This window comes from Rhineura floridana, chromosome 3 (assembly GCF_030035675.1).
Source record: "Rhineura floridana isolate rRhiFlo1 chromosome 3, rRhiFlo1.hap2, whole genome shotgun sequence".
Lineage (NCBI taxonomy): Eukaryota > Metazoa > Chordata > Lepidosauria > Squamata > Rhineuridae > Rhineura > Rhineura floridana.
This window is the reverse complement of record NC_084482.1, coordinates 75,540,957-75,561,659: the sequence shown is the minus strand read 5'-3', so window position 1 is coordinate 75,561,659 and position 20,703 is coordinate 75,540,957. Positions and strand designations below refer to the sequence as shown.

Sequence of the window (20,703 nt, the reverse complement as noted above, 5' to 3'; positions counted from 1 at the left end):
TATCTTAGAGATATGCACGTCCCACATTACAGTGAGACATGTTAACGACTTGAACATCCTCATGCCCAGCTTCCAGACCCATCAGCAGAGTCAAGTTCCTTGAAGTAAAAAGAGAGGGTATCTCATGAAAGTAAACCAACGTCCCTATTGTTTCAGTCTCTTTAATTGGCTACATCTAGCCAGTTGAAGGTGCTCTTCAACTGGCTAGATGTAGCCCCTCCAACACAAGGACAGTCAGGAGGCTTCCGTAAACAGTAAAATACTGTATGACCACCTTCTGGGGTTAAGTGTATGCTTAAAACTGTGCACAGAAGAAAAGATGAACATATGAACCAAAGTTTCAATTGAACTGTTCTGACCAGCATAGTCCTCATTGGATGGAAGCTCTCTGCACACCAACAGAGAGTTCTGCCTGGAAGGAGATGGGCATGTCCACAATGTAAGTAAAGGATTATTAACCATGCTGGGCAGAAGAGGAGGAAGGGTGTATGCTCTTAATTCTAGATATTAATACACCAATTCAAAAAGCCCAGAAATGTTAATGCTTGTGAAAATACTGCATAGCAAATCTAGCTGCTATCCTCCCCATCACTCCCTATTACCCACCTCCCCTTGCATCTAAATATTTTAATAGTCTGTAAAGGACAAGTCCATTCTTACAGAATGCTCCCTACTCACGTTCTCAGTACAAGAAGTCTGCATGCTAACCTACAGCTTGATCATGCAAACTGATCGGCTTCTGTCTGCCAAAAAGGAGACCCACAGCAAAGAAGAAAACCATGCTGTAGAAATGGTAAGTCGCTCCAGAAGAATACTGGAAAAGGTTACAGTAAATTGAGGGAGGGGGGGAATAGCTTCACTGGGGAAGACAGGGCATGGAAGAAAGCCAAAATAGAGGCAGTTCTAAGCAGGAAGGTTCTATTGATGGGCAAAAGCAGGTACTGCACATAGGACAGAAGCAGATCACCACCCTAGAAGTTCAGGGCTCACAAACCATGTAGTCACGTCTAAGTTCTCTCTCTCTCAAGATAGGACCAAAATGAAATAAAGACACACGCATAAAAGCATTTCAGCTATCCACACAAACTGGCATTCTTCAGCAGGCACATCCTTCATGGGCCATTGAGATTTAAAACAGGAACTCCCCAAATTGTATATTGCCCACATTTTTATGACATATACTATATATATTCACTAATAGGCAAAAAACCTTGCAGTTTAAGAACGTACCTATAGCCCGCAGCTATTTTATCAAACTTTAAAAAGCAGGGAAATTGGGCAGCTGTAGTGAATGCACAAGGGGAGCAGGACACCTGACCTCCTCTCTGAGATATTGGACTGCCCTACAAATTGGTCAAAATGCAAACACCATTTGGGTTGGTCTTTCACAGTCCAATCCACTTCCTGTGTAGCTTGCAAGAATTTGGTAACATGTGCCTCTGAGCATATGGTGAGTGGTGGCAACACCTGCCATCTCCAAAGATAGACAATTATATTTTTGTATGTTTGCTGCTGTTCTTCTTACCTTGTTTCTTTCCTGTGTTATTAATGTTTCTACAGAGAATCTAACCTAGACAATTTTATTTCCCTCATTATTCATCTTAGAAATCTGTGTCAAATTTATTTTTATTAATTTCAAAGCCTTTTTATTGGTCAGTGTCATATGATGGTGAAGACAGCCTTTTGTGTTTCAAATTGGAGGTTATGTTCTATTTCTATTTTGGGTGCATTAACAGTTTAATCTGGACCTGCAGTCTGATGAAAAACCAGACTGATACAGTATGTTGCTACTTCAGCAATGACTCTAGCTGTTGGAAAAAAGAGGATGCATGTTTTCAGCCTGCTATGTTTAAACCACTTTATTTAAGGCAAGGTGTTCATAATCAATTACAAACATAGAGCACACCTAGCATTTTGCTAGAATATATTTCACTTCCCACTGTTTTATCTTGTGCAAATTGAGACACTCCTGATGTCCACTGGAGACTATTCTGCAGAAGTCAGTGCCCTTATTCCACAATTATGTTTGGAGTTTTTTTAGTATAAATTTTGCAAGGAGTTGCTGTACTTCACATATTCACAGAAATAGAAACAAAAGAAAATGATTTCCTATAGGAAACTTCACTAAAATTGCAAAGGAAATCAGACATATTCAAAGTGACCATGTGAACTATATCAACTGTCTTAATAATGTTGCTTCCTCACTGCTAAAACAAGATCAGCACAGCACATGTCTTCTTTCTATTATTTGGACTGATTGAAGGTGTTGCCACCACTTACCATATGCTCAGAGGCACATGTTACCAAATTCTTCCAAGCGACACAGGAAGTGGATTGGACTGTGAAAGACCAACCGAAATGGTGTTTGCATTTTGACCAATTTGTAGGGCAGTACAATATCTCAGAAAGGAGTTCAGGTCTCCTGCTCCTCTGGTGCATTCACTATAGCTGCCCAATTCCCCTGCTTTTTAAAGTTTGATAGAAATAGCGGTGGGCTATAGGTACATTCTTAAACTGTAAGGTTTTTTGCCTATTTGTGATTTTCCCTGCTTTTTAATCCGGGAGGTAAGAAATGGGATCCTGTGCAAGTTTGCTGAGAATGGATGGGTCATTTGCAGACTTATTGAGTTCAATGGGATTTACTTCCGTGCAATCATGTTTAAGATAGGTAAAACTGACCATGGGGAGGAGGAAGGGGAGGGGAGGAGGGGGAAGGGGAAAGAGGGGATTAGAAGGGGATAGGGAGGGAGGGGCAAAGGAAGGGGGAGGGAAGGGGCAAGAGGAGGGGACAGGAGGGAGGAGAAGGGAGGGTGGGTTTGATCATTTACATATTTTTTTAGTTCAATGGGATTTATTTCTGTGCAATCACGTTTGAAAATGGAAATGGACTGCCTTCAAGTCAATCCCCACCTATGGCAACCCTTTGAATAGGGTTTTCATGGTAAACGATATTCAGAGGTGATTTCACCATTGCCTTCCTCTGAGGCTGAGAGGCAGTGACTGACCCAAGGTCACCCAGTCAACTTCATGGCTATGTGGGGATTCGAACCCTGGACTCCCAGGTCATAGTCCAACACTGACCCAGGGAAGGGGCAGGGAGTGGGAGGGGAGGAAATTGGGTAGGTGGGCACTGGGCAGAAGGGAAGCCCCTTTCCTTTCCAAAAGGAAAACATTGTAAACAGAATCATTCTTTTTCAGGCTTTCCCCCACCTTTTTATTCTACAGCAGACACGTGTAGCCTCCCACCAAATTTAAACCAAAGCTTTCCCTGGCCACATCCACACCAGGCCTTTATTTCACTTTGGACAGTCATGGCTTCTCTCAAAGAATCCTGGGAAGTGTAGTTAGTGAAGGGTGCTGAGAGTTGCTAGGAGACGCCCTGTTCCCCTCACAGACCTTCAATCAGAGTGGCTGACTGTTAAACCATTCTCTCAGGGGAACAGGAGTCTCTTAGCACCCTTCACAAACTACACTTCCCAGGATTCTCTAAGGGAAGCCATGGCTGTTTCAGATGAAATAATAGTTTGGTGTGGGTGTGGCCCCGATTAGCTAAGCCAAGCAGCTGTGAGGTTTTTAGAACTCTGACAGTTGGTTCTTACTGAACATGCTCCGCGTTATCATTGGGTTCCAGCCAAAATTTATTAAATTAATTAAAAATCAGCCAGGCATTTTTTCAACTTTTCAATTGCAGAAGATGAAGGTCAGAGTATGGGGCAAGGTCAGTATTAGGATTACAGGTACTCTGTGAATATGGCTGATTTTTAATGAATTTCAACAGATTATGAGAACTCTCAGAGAAGAAAGTCCAAAGGGGCTCTGAGGTTTTTTTCTCTCTTTTTATACTTTGAACTGTCTATTCTCTGTGATTGTTTTGTGTATCGCCATGAAAATTGACAGGGTTGTTAAGCAAGCGTTTCTGAGTTCAGGACTATATGTTTTGTAATGAGCTTATGGGAAGCCTCAGAATGGCATGGGGGTATTTTCAAGTTAACAATGCGGAATGTGAAAAATCTCCGCTGGGAATAGTATACAGCCACTCCTGTGGCTGTATAAAAAAAGGGATGTATCCAATGTTAGTCATATTACTGAAATTAATGAACATGACCAATTTACGTCGATTAATTTCAGTGGCTCTAACTTTGAGACAAATTTAATTGGATACAACGTAGTTATTTTATCCTGCTCCTTTCTGGCACATATTGCATTATGGCAGTGCCAGGCAAATTAAATGCTCAAGGAATTGCAGATTTGATGATGAGTGAGGTTCAAGGAATGCCAACTACCCACATGGAGGAGAATTAAGGCTAGACTTAACATATCCTTTTAAGTTTTTATTTGAACATCTATTTTTAAATAAACTTTTACAGGAAAAAATAGGCCTAGCAACAGAAGTGGCAAGAGGAAGAAAATGTGTTATTACAGCTAACCTTTTCAACTTCTAGTGACTGAAACAGCTTCCATACACTAATTCTGGGTATCTGTCAGATTAGTGTTGGCCTCCATCGTGTTATCAGGAACTATAGCCCTGTAATCTCAGCCCATAACTGCCTGTGGTAGCACTCCACAATCATGAATACAGTAATATTGGCCTTCTACATTTCTGAAACACTGTGATGGGGTAATTTTAGCTATAAGGCCAGCTAGTGGCTATACAAGCAGAGAATCTTGAATTCTGTCCTTAAAATTCAACACTGTACAATCCAGAGTTGAACACTGTGATAAAAATTGTAAAATAAAATCAAATGGTATAATTTGTCATTGTTGCTGTATTTTAAGGTTTGTTGCTTGAAAGAATGGGTGTTATGGAGTCAGTAGGCAAGACCCACGTAACAATGAGAGGCATGGGTTCTTTTCACACATCAATAACATTTTGGAAATAGACATTTCCTTTTGTCGGTAAACACTATTGGTTAGAAGGGTTATTTTCATAACTTCTATCTCTGCCACTTATCCACTACACTGCAAGTGCTTTCCAGTCTTTTCCCAAAAGAGAACTGGTCTTTTAATCTACAGGCCTTTGATTACTCAGTCAACTTGTGATCTAAAGGTCTAGCTAAGCAGACAAAGGCCAAGATACCATTTGAATGAAAGAGCCAACTAGAGCATGACATTGATGTCCTCATGATCTGTAGAGATAGGAGCAGAAACTGAGTTGCAGAAACTGCAAGCTGAGAAATGAGGGCCTGTGATTTTGTGCTCTGGCAGTTTTTCTTCCATAAAGAAGCATAAAGATTGTTTTATTTTCGTGTAATTTTTAACGCCAAGCATTCTATTATCTATTCCAAATGAAAATGCAGCCTGCTGGCCCCCAAACAGGAATGAGGAACCTGTGGCTCTCCAGATGTTGCTGGACTACAACTCCCATCATCTCTGAGCACTGGTGATGTGGGTTGGAGCTGATGTAAGTTGGAGGTCCAACAACATCCCCAACCTTGGCTTCAAAGGTGGCTGCACTACAATACTTGATGAAATAACTCAAACCTATATTGCTGCCTATATTTTATTTATTTATTTATTAAATTTATACCCCGCCTTATGGCCCAAAGGCCCTCAAGGCTGCTTACAAAACCCCCCGAACATAATATATCAAAAGGTATATATCCCAAATGGTATAGCTTATATGCCTTTTCACCTGTAGCTTAATGAAAAGAATAGATGCCTGGGATCCATGTTAAACACACACACTGGAGAAGTGTACTAGAGAGGAGGAACAGCACCATGTTAATTGCAAAATGACTCACTCACTATCCGGCAGTATGATATTCAAACAGTAAGTTTGACATATTCCTCCTTGAATACAATTACCTAGAAGGAGGCATGGAAGTGCACCATTTACAGAGCAATCCTATGCATGTCTACTTAAAAGTAAATCCCACTAAATTCAGTGGGGCTTACCACCAGATAAGTATGATTAGGATGAAGCCTAAAAAGTCAAATGGCACACTGCTACACTTCCTCTTGAATACATGTTACTCCCATGAAGGGAAGCGTTCCTGACCGAGTTTCTCTGACTGCACTGTGGAAAAGCAGCTACACACTTTATATGGATCTTGAGGAATTCGTTCTCTGAACTAAGCCATCCCCTCAAGTAAACCATCTTCAAGAGAAGAAAGGGCAGGTTTTTAGACCTCTGCTAAGCATGGTCTTTTCTGTATAGAATTTCAGGTAGCAACATGCTTTTTTAGCTGCATCCTATGGTATGCTTTTTTGAGATCTGGGTGATGTATTTTACACAAGTGGTTGCCAATCCTGCACATTTGCAAGTGTCACCTAGGCTTCTCCCTCTGCCAGTTCAATAGACAGCTTGAAAACAATACTTTGTGGGGTCATTCTTTGTCTTTAGGCTTTTAGGCCATAAGGACACAGTGGTCATATTTTAAAGTTTCTCTACAATCACAATAGCTAACAATTTATTTATTTATTGCATTTGTCTACCTCCCCATAGCTGAAGCTCCCTGGGCGGTTTACAACAATTAAAAACATTAAAAAAAAATACAAATTTAAAAACACATTTTTAAAAAGCAATTTAAAAACACATGCTAAAATATTTTCAAAGTTAAAGCTGGAATTTTACCTTTCACTCAAATTCAAGATAAACTAACTAAAATTAAGCTTTCCTATAACGAATTTTTAAAACTGCAGCCAAACAGGGACTCGGATAGGGCTTTGTGGCGGTATCTGATCTGGTGTATAGTCTGAAGTAAAACTAACTCACCTTGCCCACAGACTGCTCTGGTAGCATACTCAAGCTTGGTCAACATTTAGTTGCCTGCACCATGTGCACTTCAAATGGCTACAATGTTCCTGGCAAGTCAAGAGTAACAATATGCTTACAACTATTTGAAAATGGAAGGGCAAGGAATTCTGCTGGATGATATCTGCAAAGAACAAGTGGCATAGCACAAAAGCACAGGTAAGAGCTAGTGGTGGGCAAGACTGGAAGGTAATCTAATTAAACACATTCCCATCCTGAAAGGCTTCGAAGCACTACTAGGCAAGCATCTGCTAAATAACATGACATGCTGGTCTCTATATTCTCTACACTCAAACACTGCTGCCTCTAGGGTAGAAAACAACACACAATGCATAGTTACAGTAGTTCAGGGTAGAAAGTGAAGAGGTCTATTTGCATAAGCTAAAGAAAACACTGGCATGATACGTGGTACTACATCTAGCACTTTAACATTTGCAGCACAACCCTTTTCACGTACTGCTATAGACTCTTTAAGCATCAGTTTGTCTAGTACCTGATTAATTCAGAATTCTCAATAAAAGGTATCACCACAGCAATATTATTGAGTACAGAATTATTCTGAATTCAAGAGATCAAGGGCAGCTCTCTGTATGAGGCAGGGAAGATTCCAGCACCACGGAAGAACAGCAACCGAACTAGTTTTATCTCTGTTGCAGGCCCACACCCCCATCATGCAAGGTATGGTATTAAATCTATGCTTCATTAAATTGTATTAACTTTTTAGTAAAAGTTATTGGCAAATAAAGCTATTTCTCATCTGACCTTCTTAATTATCAAATTACAGCTTATTGGGTAACAATTATATCATGACTGCACACGTATACAGTAACATGTACAAAATATATACAAATAAGAACCCCAGTGAATAACACTGGTCCACAGAACGGTCTGAAATATCTTATTTAGCCTATCTCTGAAGCTCAGCATCAGTTCAGACGATCCCTAGACAGAAGTCTGCCTGGAAAACCTATGAATACTACTCCAAGTTCTTTCAAGGAAGAGAGGCATACAAAAGTAACAAATATATATATATATATAGATGCCAGCAGAGATTATATCGGAAAAATAGCCATGCACTGCTGTGGGATGTAGCAGACACTACTGGAAGCTTCAGAGAAATTTGAGTTATGCCCAATTCCAAGGTAGGCTACCATGCTCCCACCTTAAAATCTCTGCAGCAAGCCCTTGAGTAAAAGGACAACCTTGACTTCCTGTCCTAATGCAAACTTGTGCACAACAGCACTGATGCTACTGAGTACCACCTCAGAGGCAACTGCACTTCATACAAAGTACAGATGCTATTTAATTCTGCTATATGCAGCTTGACATTTCTCAGATGCCATTCCACCCAAGAAAATCTAAGGCAATGCATGACAATATAAATTTCTGCCACATGCCACTTGAGGGGTCTGGCACATGAAGGGGGAAGGAGGTCGCTAGAAGAAGGTCCAACATAAGCATGAGAATTTAATGGTTACCTGTTTTCATAAAGTGCTTGGACATCATCAGGAAAGGAAGGTGCTAAGCAACTACTGCAGCTGTGGACAATCAAAACATGTTCTCATGCATGGCCTTATGTAGTGCTTGGCCTAGCCAGTCCTGTGAGTTAGGCTAAATCAATAGTAAAGGAGAATAACAAAGTGGGGAAGGATCAGGGTCAGACACACATTTGGAAGAGAAGCAGACAAGTGGCAATTCTATGCAGTTGAAGGAAGCATTAAGTAAATGATGCAAGAAATCCAAGCTGCGATGATAAAAAGTTCTGGTACCTGCACGTTGGGATGGAGCGGGAGCAGGGCTTAGAGTGATCACAATAACTGGATTGGGAAAAGGAAGAAAAAAAACACGATAAATCACAACAGAAACAATCAAATCATCAAAATGAAAATAAATCATATTCAAATCAATTTCAGGATGAAGAGTGGAAGTGGTAAGAAACCAACAAAGGGGACAGACAAGGTGAAAATGTGATGTATCAAACAGTAAAGAATCAGTTCCACAGGTTTCATGTCCCTAATGCTTCTAACATGAAGGAAGCGGCTGTGTCTCCTATGGGCCTTGTTCCATTAACCAACCATTTCCCTGTACAATAGCATTCTGGTTGATGGCCTTTTCTTCCTTCCAGAAAGCAGGATGCATTCACTATGGCTTCATCAACAAACTAGTCCACTACTTCACAATCATAGCTAAAGATGAAACATATTTGCCCAGGGGCAAAGCTCTGATTTTTTTTAAAGAGGCAGCATCAAATGTCTATGTTCCACGATTGTACCTGACTGACTAAATTACAGGCTCCAACCTTAACTTCTTTTAGGTACCAGTTGCTGCACAAATACGTCAGATTCCTAGATGTCTAAGAAACCTTTAATCTGGGATGTTTCCAGGTCTGATCACAGCATAAAGACTTGTTTTAAAGCCTATGATCTTATTATACTCTCAACATGAAGTTTTTTCATAGACTAGGAAAGGTCACTAGGACAATCTAAGGCAGTAACAGAATTTATGTTTCTTTATTTCTATCTATGTTAAACAGACCTCTCATAACTAGCATCTCACACTTTGGCAGGTTATTCAAAAGGTTAATTTACCTCCCCAACTTCTACCCACAATATATTTTCAACTTTAAGATATCAAAACTTGCTCATTTTTACCCAAGTGTTCAGATGGTTATCACTTATCTTCATTTCCCCTTGAAAACCCCTTCCTAAAACACTCTCTTGCCTCAGCTGATGCTCATAACTCATTTCTACTTTTCATTATAAAACATGCACATTCTAGAATATGAAAAACATTTTTTTAAAATCACAAATTTATAAGGTAATGTAGGTGCATAACCTGTGTCAGTGTTTTAATCTTATTGCAAATCACAGCATCATGAATTCATTCAAACTCATTTCTATTTCTTTTCATCCCCCCCCCCCGGGATATGGCCCTGCTGGATATTAAGACAGCACAGAGACAGCATCTTACCAATGTTTATATCATTTGGAGGCTTCTTTGAAAAAATCAAAAAGCAGTAATAATCATCATAATGTAGAAAGAGAAATACCACTACTTTGCTCTAACACAGCCTTTCCCAACCAGTGTGCCTCCAGATGCTGTTGGACCACAACTCCCATCAGCCTCAGCCAGCATTGCCAATGGTCAGGAAAGATGGGAATTGTGGTCCAACAACATCTGGAGGCACACTGGTTGGGAAAGGCTGCTCTAACAGTTTGGGCATCAAAGAGTGAGCCTCTCTCATAGGATCCTGTGTACAAGACTAAGGGTAGCCATGAGGGTTTAATCTCTTGGGAGAAAACTGCTTTCTGGGTGACATTCCAGTTTCCCCCTTATCTGGCTCTTTTATCGATCCATTCCTATTAGCTATTGCTGCATTGGATCAACCATGAAGTAGAATGCACTGGGAATAACAAAAATCCCTTTAAACCTACTACATAGCAGATTCACTGGTGCACTCAATGCAGCTTTTCCCAACCTTTGGGTCCCCAGATGTTGCTGAAAACAATTCCCAGCATTTCTGACCACTGGCCATGCTGGCTGGGGCTGATGGGAGTTGTTGTCTAATGACATTTAAGGGCCCAAAGATTGGGAAAGGTTGCTCTAATGTGAACCAGCAGACATTCACTCCATGTACTTTCTCATACCATTTTGCCATATCCTTGGCCCCACACTATCATTATCTATCTTCAAAGGATAAAGATGTGTAACTTTTTTTTAAAAAAAAAGCTGATTGTTCTCCATCACAACCACATCAAGCTGGAACATCTATTATAACACACATCTATTTGGAAGTAAATCTAAATGATTAGCCAGACTAGCTTCCAGTTAGATGCCCTTAGGATCAAAGCCTAGTTCTAGAGTAGCTGAGAATCTCAAAGATAGGAGGAAAGAACAAAACAAAACAAAACAAAGAAAGAGTATGTTGGCATATGTCCAAAATGTTAGGGGTGGTGGTAGGGGTCTAGCATTCAACAATACTGCCTCCCCAAATGTAATTATATACAAGGGATCCCTTGCTTTCCAACAGGCCCTGAACTTTTCAGATCACATGCATGTGCGCGCGCACACACACAAAAACCATCAGTCAGTCCAATACAAAACTTCACAACTGCTGGCAACAGGTACTCTAAGAAGTCTGCAACCCTGTTTCCTGTTGTAAAGGCAGACTCTAGTAAAGTGAAGTAGAATTCTGATTGGAAGGGTGGTCAAATATTAAACAATCCTCACAGGCATCTGGAGCACTCTTCAAATCTTCACTGCTTTTTCTTATCTTTCTTCTAGATGGTGTATTGGCATTTTCTGCTGAACTACATCTATAGCAGGCTCATAGCCAGATTAGAATTGGCACGTTACCTTTAAACTTTATCCACAAACAGGACAGTTGGTGTTGTGATGAGTGAGGGGTTGCAAGATACTAATGTAAATGCAGGGAGGTAGAAATAGTTGTCCCTGCCTTTGAAAACATGAAAATCAAAGAGGACTGACAGAAATAGTATCTTCTACTTAACAGTCTCTAGCTCAGGAGTGAGGAATGCGAGATCTTCCAGATGTTGAGACTCCTCCACAAGCCCTAGCCAAGCATGGCCAATAGTCAGCCCAATAACATCTGTACGGCTACAGGTTCCCCACCAACTCTAACTTATCTAAGGTGAATTGTCTCTCACTGAGCTATCATCTTATCTATTATTTCATTCTGTGAAACCACCACAACTACAAGTCCTGAAAGAAGATAAGATCTGAAACAGGACATGAACTTCTTGCCTTGTTTATGATAACACGTGGTGGTTAATTAACTAGCCAATTGATGTAATGTGGTCCACAAGTTTCATCCTGGTAGTCTGTGGCATGTTTATGAGTCATTCTAAGGCTTTGCACTATTCATTTTCTAGCATCCCTCTCTCGTGGCTGACGAAGCAATCCATGTTCCCCTTGTCTTGCCCTCTCTGCTCCTTCTAAATCCGTTTCATTTTGGAAGCACAGAAGATTACTGGATGTGAAAAATCCCCATGAGGAGGGGGAGTGGTCTTTTATCCAGTCCTCCAGCCACAACTGCAGTAGCCACAAAAGACAGATAATCTGGCTCTCTCTCCTCACACCTGACATCCATTGTGGAGGCCCTTCCTGGTGTTTGTGCATGCAAAGCCAAGGGTCTGGCAGTCATAGTAAGACAGACAAGTGATGGTTTGACAAACAGCACTCTTGATTTCCTTACACAACTGCTGTCTTTCCCCTCTTACACCCTCCACACTTTATTTCTCCCCCCCTTCACCAAGGCACCCACCCATCCACACCTTTGAAGTGGAAGTCTTTTTCCTGCTCAACATGAGTGATAATTGTCTGTACTAAGAGACACCAAGTAAGAGGGGTAAAACCAAGAAATTTCAAGGCTGTGAAACATCATGCTTACTTGCAAGTAAGCACCATAGAACACAGACTTCCTTCTGGGTAAAGGTGAATGGGATCAAGGTGAAGGCTGCAGTGCTATGCACATCTACCATGGATCTCTGTTTGGCTTACTTCCAAGTAAATATGATTGGAGCTGGCTGCATGAGGAAGTTTGGGGAGAAAGAGACAAAGTGCAATTATGTATGGGAGGGAAGGGGCAAAGGAGGAGAAAGGGAAACTGTCAGATTTTAAAGGATTTTTGTAGATAGCTGAGATTACATCTGTGGAATGCTTTGAGTATAAGCCTTTTCAGTCCTTTCCTACCCCTTACACAGATTACTTGCCTTTTGCAACCAATCCCACCTACACACACAAACCACTCTGTAATTTTTCTCCCATTTCTGTTCCATATGCATCCATCACATTAAATATTTATATTGATTTTAACTGTATTGTATTGCTTCTTTTATTTTTTATATATTGTATTACAATCTAATTTTATACATTCGAATTGCAATCCAATTAAATGTAATATAATAAAAGAAACAATAAAAATACAATTTAAAATCATATAGTATCTAGCACAGTGCATTACAATTACTACAACAGGCAAAAAAAATCATTGTGGTTTACCAACAATTTTCCATGGAAGTGGTCCATGGAAAAAGAAGTTTGGATACCACTGTAATAGGCAATCTAAAAAGCACACCAAAGTACACCTGCCTGCTCATAACATCCTATAAATACAATGAAAAGATGTCTGATGTTGTTTCTTTCACAGTGAGCATTAGATAGGGCTTCTGCCCCAATGAAAGGATCCCTACTCTTATCCACAGGCTATCAACGGTGACAACATCCCCCGTTTATTTATCTAGTTGTACCTCCAAATATCTTCTATTGGAATATTTATACTCTTCACAACTACAGTTCCAGCCAAGTCACTATTAATTGTGAATAAGAGTTGTAAATGTGTAAGAAATACAAATTTCCTCTCAGATTTTACAGTTAGGAACTTGAGTAAACAAAAACTGATTTCATCTTCACCAACTTAATAAAATAAATCAAAAAGCCATACCTACCATGTCTCAGTCATCATTTCACTGTTGTTTTTTCATTTTAGTTATGGGTTCACTAAGAGATACAGGGTAAGCTGATGTCTCTAAAACACAGCCCCCATTCTTAAAATTGGAACAACTTCATACAGTTGCTATGAAGAGATACCATTATGACTGAGAGGCGAATATACACAAGAACACTGCTATAGGAATGATAGCAATGACAGATCAATGCAGATGTAACAAACTGTCAACATTCTATTCGCCTCATGCTAATAATTTTTAAAGGAGTTTTAAACTTTCATTATTAAGTTAAAATTAATTAACAGCAGATCTGTATACTCAATTTCAGCAAAGTAACTTTCAAGCACACCATTTTCATCTGGAAGATAAGCACCCAATAGCATAAATCAGGAGAGAGTCATGTGTATCCTACAGGCAACTGCTACTAGCATCTTCTTACTCCACAAAAATCCTGCAATTATGAAGACATGGTCACATAAGTCATTCTCAGTTTTTATATTGTACAAGGATGCCCCCATGCACAAATAAGATGCAATAACTTGAAATGTGGAACACAGTGCTGTGTAGATATCAGATGTTTTATATCAGACAGCTTGACAGTCAAGACAAATCCATCAATAACAACTTTATGTTGCCTCCATGGACTATCCAGAATAAAACAAAAAGTAGAGTTGACATTCACAGAAATCAACTTCAGTAAAAACTAATTGCTCTGCATACATCATACTGAAGAACCCATATTCCGTTGAAGTTTGAGGCTAATGTGTAAAACAAAAATATAGAACTCTTGAACTAGAGGTGTATTTGGAATTATTCATAATGTGTATTTGAACTTATATTTCTCCTTTTAATCTCTCATCTTAACTACTCAAGAAATCAGTTTCCTCATTCCTCTACAGAAACCAAACGTCTGTCATTTTCTTAATAGAGTACAAGGTCCTCTCCAGCTCTTTTATCTGGTAAACTGGATAGCTGCACAGCAGCTGGTAAAGTAGGAAGGTTACCCAAGTCTTTAGTTTAGTATGATACAGACCTTGGTTCTAGTTCCACTATACAATTTGCTTGGTTTTAGTAAGGTAATATCTATTCTTACCCAAGAAACATTTTTTTAATCTGGAAAAGGCACAAACAAACAAACATGTGCACTTGGGGAAGGACCATGATTCTATTACTCCTGTGACAGTATTTTGTCAATATTCTTAAAGCTAATGGGTTACATTATTAGATGCCCATCGACACTACCTCTCTCTCAGAAATATGTGATAGGTAAGCATACAAGATTCCAGAATGACAGAAGGAGATCCAAACAGAAGCATACTGAATAAATATACAGAAGGCCTGGGAGTTTGGAACCAGCTATTCAATTGGGAGGAAGGGGGTAGTCCAATGATCCTCTTCATGTGTTCAAAGGGAGGGAGTATGCAGGGTCATGTGGGCTAAACCTGTCTCTTCCTATTGACACTTCTGGCAGGCCCACCCGCAATTAGCACACATGAGAGGGAATGAGAGGCCCTACAAATGTACAAACATCTGTGCATCAAGATCACTCTTGTGTGGAGGAACTCTGTGAACATATGACAGTACACATAATACATACACAGTCTCCAAGTGTAGGGATGGGGCTGCCACATAAAGCAATGGCCAGGGACAGGGCTAGCTCATGAAGCCCCCAAAAGCCCTTCATAGATTGTTTGAAGCATGGGAGGATTATTGGAAACCTCTCCAAACAACATAATTCTTGATCTGCCCAATGCTGTTCCCTGTGATGGTCTGAGAACTAAATAAAACACCACTGGCCACATACTCTTATGCTGCGTAACCCCAGGGCGGCCTACTAACCCATGTTAACATACACAGTGGAATCTCCACTTCTGGCTTCCAGACTCAAGATTGAGAACAAGCTACCCCCAAGTCATAAAACCACAACTAAAAGTGGAACCAGAAAGCACTACATTCTCAAATACAATAGCCATAGATACAATAGTTGTAGGAGCTGAAACATCCCCTTCCCATCCTTTTGTCCTTTGACATCCTGCTCTAGGTATCTGAAATGGGGTTCAGAACTTAAACTGGCATTGAACACAATCTGCTCTTTGTTCTTTATTATGTATTTAGGACCAATTCAAACATTAGCATTGCAGTATGGGAACTATTTCTATATATCCTGGATTCACATTGCCCCAGTACTATGTGCAAATAAGAGCCACGTGGGTACATGGGATAATGGTTACTTCCCACACCACTGAGACAGGAAACAAACACATTCCAATCTCCATCTCTGCAGAGATCAGGTGACACAATCTGTCATGGGACTGGAAAAGAGAACAGAAGTACACCCTGTCAGTGGCAAGGGCACCAGGGACTTCTCGGAGGTTGCATCCCTTGCCTCACAGGAAGAACATCATGGCAAAAGGGCAACCAGACTGGCCCCATTAATCAGACAGAGAATGAGCAGCTGCTGGAACTTGCTTCCCCACCCCTCTTGCTACCAGCACAAACACTCAATTTCAACTGCTGGTTGCCCTGGGACTGGAAAGCTGATGGAAAGCATGCTCTGGCCCCATCCACGAGCCAGAAGACTAAAAGCTGCTGAATTGTATGTGTGAATTGTGTGAAGGGGTTGTATTGTTACCTGTTGCTTGTAAGCTGCCTTGAGAATTGTTTGACTTAAAAGTGGGGTTTAAATTTTCTAAATAAACAAACTCATCCACCCACATTGTTATTTGTTTATACGCATTTTGAAAGGTCCAGACAACTCTGAAGTGGCTCCCATGCTCAAGAGGTAATGTCACATTAAAAGCAGTGAGTAATAGATGAGCTCCGCACTTTTCCTCCTTTCACTGACTTTAGAGGGAAATCATCTCCCTTTGTCAGAGACATAGCCACTACTGGATTTCACTCCAACAACATGCAAGTGCATGCAGTAAGTACATACAAGAGGCCCTGCTCATTCATTTCAGTGTCAGAGCCAAGTGTACGAACAGAGACATCTCTATTATTTATTAATTATTTGATTCCCACCCTTCCTCGCAGTAGGCACCCAGGGCGGCATCTCTAGCACTAAAGTGAATGGGGTAGATTCTGCCTGCACAGATAAGAGCCTTATGTCTGCACCAGAACTTTGGACTGTGCATGCCTAAGTGTCAGTTATCATGAGCAGAGATTTGCCACAACCATGGAATTACTATCAGAGAGACTCCAGTCAACACATGAAGTTATTGGTTTGTTAGAAACAGGGCTGTGGAGTCGGAGTCGTGGAGTTGGAAGCAAATTTTGGGTGGAGTCAGAAGAAATGTACCGACTCCAGCTTCAAAATAAATTTTGATTGACAAATTTTTTAAAATATAAATTCAAAATGTCAAAGAAGCTTCCCATGAAGTCAGCTGTAGTTGAGCATTTCACCATAACTCAAGATGGAAAACATTTTATGTGTCAGTGTATGACACAGGACCCAGATGAAGACAAATGCTGTGATGCCAAGATCAGCACATATTGAGGTAGCGATAAAAATGCTCCTACAAGAGCTTCCAATTTAAAAAGGCATTTACAGCGCTTTCCAGGGCTGTGGAGTCGGAAGCAATTTTGGGTGGAGTCGGAGTCGGAGAGTAGAAAAATAGAGGAGTCGGAGTCGAAGGTTTGGTGTACCGACTCCATAGCCCTGGTTAGAAAGTATGATAATTAAGATTCAGATTTTATTAATTTTACTCTCACACCAGTATTTTCACCTTGGCCACACTTAGTTACTCATAGAAACAGAATACACAGCTAGAATAATCTGCTACTTAACAATTAGAATACAGATCTAAGAAAATATGATGCATTTTCTCAATAATATGTAATATGAATTTATGTTACTTATGTGGAACTTACACATGTTATGAACTCTCTGATATTTTATCCTGTGCAATAAATAACCTAATGCAATACAAGACAAATTATGGGAGACATTCTTTTAGCTCTTCTGACAAATTATTTCTAGTCTTTACCTCAAAATATGGGTCAAATAAGTAGAATAAGTATTAAAACTTGGGCTACTACTAGATTATAGAAATTTTAGTCAGTTCAAAACCAGCAGTTCAAGTTTTATGCTTACAATAGCTATTTAACCCATACTCTTCTCACTGAGCTTTTCTTTCTTGCACTGAGCAACCCTGACAACTTTGTTAGAAAGAGGCCTATAAATACTGCAAATAATTACATTTCTCCCCCAGCTCTCTTCTCAAGTGAAGATATAGACATCTTCTACCAGCAATTCCCAAACTATGTACTGGTGCAACTTATATGTCATGACTGCAGTGGGGAAGAGGAGGGATGAGGAGGAGATACTGCAGACCAGATGGGGAGGACCCAGGAGGAGCTGCATCCCCACTCCTACTTTCCAAGGGGAAAAAAATATTATTTTACTTGGCGATGGAGAAAGATAACTGAACCTGACAGTACTGTGATTACACTTCCTATACTGTGGCATTACCTGAAGACATAAACACTTTCAAATTAGTATATTTGTGGTAACCTCCACTAGTCTTAACACTTTGCGTAGAGGTCTTCTGAGAGTCTTCTTTACCTCGCATCTGTTGCTATGAGATCAAGTGCTGGCTGGCTGAGAGGCCTGGGAGACCTTCTGCCTGCAGGAAGAGGAACATTGCGCTGCCAGGGAGGGAGAGCCCCTTGTCATCTGCTGCTGCTGTGCTGCTTCCCCTGGCGGTCACCACCACCACCCTTCCTGCTGGACTGCTGCTATTGTATTTTAATGCTATTTAATTACTTGTTCTGTTGAGTTTGCTATTTATTTCTATGTTTTTGTATTTTATGCTGTTTTACTCTTATGTACACTGCCCAGAGAGCCTTTTGGCTTTGGGCGGTATAGAAATTAAATAAAATAAATAAATAAATAAATAAATTAGAGAGACTGAAGAAAGAATAAAGCCACCATGTTGAATGCCTGCACCATTCTATTTCCCTCAGAGCAGGGAGACCTGCTCCTCCTCCTCTCTACCAATACATAGGCAGTCATCATCCACAGGGAGGAAGTAAGGATATACAGGGATTCCCTGGCATACTCTGTGTTGCAACTGCCAAGTGCATGGGGATCCCAGAAACATCACCAGAAGGCACTAGACAGAAAAGGAGGGCAGTTAACTAAGAGACAATATTACCTGGATTACCCCACAAGGATCCTTGACATGCATCTAGGTATAGGACAAACTGTGCATTCAATTTTAATCCGGCGAAAAAACATATGGGTTTGGGAAAAACTGTTGTATGTACAATATGGAACTTTCCTGTATTTTAGTTAGAACTTGGTATACATAGAGATCTCTTGTGAACCTCTTTACCCACAAAAAGTTACTCATCCAACAAGAGACAGTGCCACTGGTCTAGAGATGCATGCACTTGGGGAGATTTCTTATCAGACCACATCACTATTTCATGCCATTCCCAACCCACACTCATCTGTCCACTACAGGATAAGGGCCTGCTTAGCCTCCCTTAAACTCAAAAACATGGCTATAACATGACAATAGGAGGGTCCTAAGCCTACTGTTACTTTCTCCATTGTAACACTTTCTGGCACTGTACCTGTCTCTCTGCGCAGAATACAAGGGAAACCTCTCTTTCCCTCCATTAAAGCAGACAGCAACTTTGAGCTCTAAATATACTGTCCTCACCTTAAAAAAATCTCAAAGAACCATGGCCCACTAATATCATCACATCATAACCACAACACATAGTTGTTTCAGGATGGTTTCCATGACCTTACTCTGTCTGTGCCCCCTGCTGCTCCTCATATTTCTTTTCCTTCCACACTGAATCCACAAATTCTTCTCATAAAAGCCACACACCCATTGTAGCCCCGACATTACATTACAGGTCCCACCCTACACCCGACGTGCTTTCCTCTTTAAGCCCCTTTAACCTCCCCTTTAAGCCCCCTCTTCCCTCGGTTCTTTACTTATTCCCTCACTCTTCTCCCTGCACCACTGCACTGGCCTTGGGCCTCCACCTTTTCCAGACTCCTTCGTAAACAAGCGCTCCTTGATTCTCCTCTCTGCCCCCAGGTCTTCCGTTGCCGATCCCTTCGCTTTCCTGGAAGGGACTGCCTTTCACACCCTCTCCGTGGCAGCTCCACTCTCCCCGCCCCCACCGCCCCGCTGGCCCCGAAGCTCAGACGAGCCCATGTCATCCAAGCAGCGGCCCTTCCACTAAGACCCGCCGCCGCCGCCCGCCGCCCACCCCGTTCCCCTCAAACCCTCCCTTACTAGGCCGAGCCCGGGCAGGACTGATCTCCAAGTTGAGGTCGATGCGCCTCCGGGCCTCCCTGTTCTCCTGTTTCAGCTTGGCCTCCAAGCGGGACAGTTTCTGCTCCAGCGAGGACGCCGCCATCTTCCCCCCCTCCCCCGGAGCTGCCGCCGCGCAGCCAGAATACACAAACACCACAATACGCAGGCGCTGTAAGGACCAGCCAGGCCACCGTATCTTCGGCTCCCTCCCTCAAGACTCGGCTCCGTTTTGCCCTGTGGTTGTTTTACCTCACAGCTCTTCCTCGTGCGCACGCGCAAAGCTCTAAAGCACTGTGCTGCTCAGTCTCTACGCCTCAACGGACAAACTGCACCACCAGTGACATTGTGGACATCTCCTGCTACGCATGCGCGTTTCCATTCAATGTTTGATGGGGGCGAGGGGCGCATGAGAGAGTCATGGCGGGGCGGAGGGTTTTTTAAAGACGCTCCTCGTCACTAATGTGGGACACACACCTATCACGTTTGGAGACCGGCCAAAACTGAACTGCTCCAAAGACGAACAACGTTTTCCTGCGCGATCGATCAATCGTTCAGCTTGCCTGTATGTCTGCGCTTACGCTTTCTTTCGCTTCTTTATTAATGTATTTATTGCATTTATATCCCACCTTTTCTCCAAGGAGCTCAAGGTGGCGTACATGGTTCTCCCACCCCCATTTTACCCTCACAACAACCCAGTGAGGTAGGTTAAGTTGAGAGGCAGTGACTGGTCCAAGATCACCCAGTGAGCTTCATGGACGACCCAGGATCTGAACCTGGCTCTCCCCAGTCTTAGTCCAGCATCCTAACCACTATACCAGGTTGGGAAATCTATGGTTCTCCAGATGTTGCTGAACTACAGCTCCCATCACCATTCTGGACTATCAACCATGCTGGGTGGGGCTGAAGGGAGTTGAAGTCCAGCAACATCTGGAGGACCACAGCCCCATCCTTGCACTACACTATTTATAGCTCTTTAGATGGGAGGAAAGTACTTGTTCTCCAGTAACATCTATAATCACATGCAATCCCAGCAGCTGGAACCACAGGAAGAAGATAAATCCTGTTCAGTTACTTGTCAACCCCTTTTAATACACTCTCAAAACCAGACAAAATTAGCAGGGAGATTACCAGTGTAAAGCATGTCCATTCTGGCTGGAGTTGGGGAGGGGCTGCCTGACAGAGTACTGTCCCCAGTACAAAG

At 41.5% G+C, this 20,703-nt stretch overlaps 1 protein-coding gene across 3 annotated transcripts in view; it reads right to left on the bottom strand.

Annotated features, from left to right (window-relative positions):
- MAP2K7 (mitogen-activated protein kinase kinase 7) overlaps positions 1-19,723 on the bottom strand; it is a 42,294-nt gene extending 22,571 nt beyond the window's left edge. Inside the window, exons 1-2 of one of the 3 annotated variants that reach the window (XM_061616643.1) lie at positions 19,482-19,723; positions 8,524-8,571 (exon numbers count right to left, since the gene is read on the bottom strand). In XM_061616643.1, the coding sequence (XP_061472627.1) occupies positions 8,524-8,571; positions 19,482-19,605 (172 nt within the window). In that variant the 5' untranslated portion in view covers positions 19,606-19,723. Of the gene's footprint in view, positions 1-8,232; positions 8,273-8,523; positions 8,572-19,481 lie in introns of those variants that run through there. The other 2 variants (XM_061616646.1, XM_061616647.1) reach the window with 2 other exon arrangements.
- Positions 19,724-20,703: the final 980 nt, after the last annotated feature.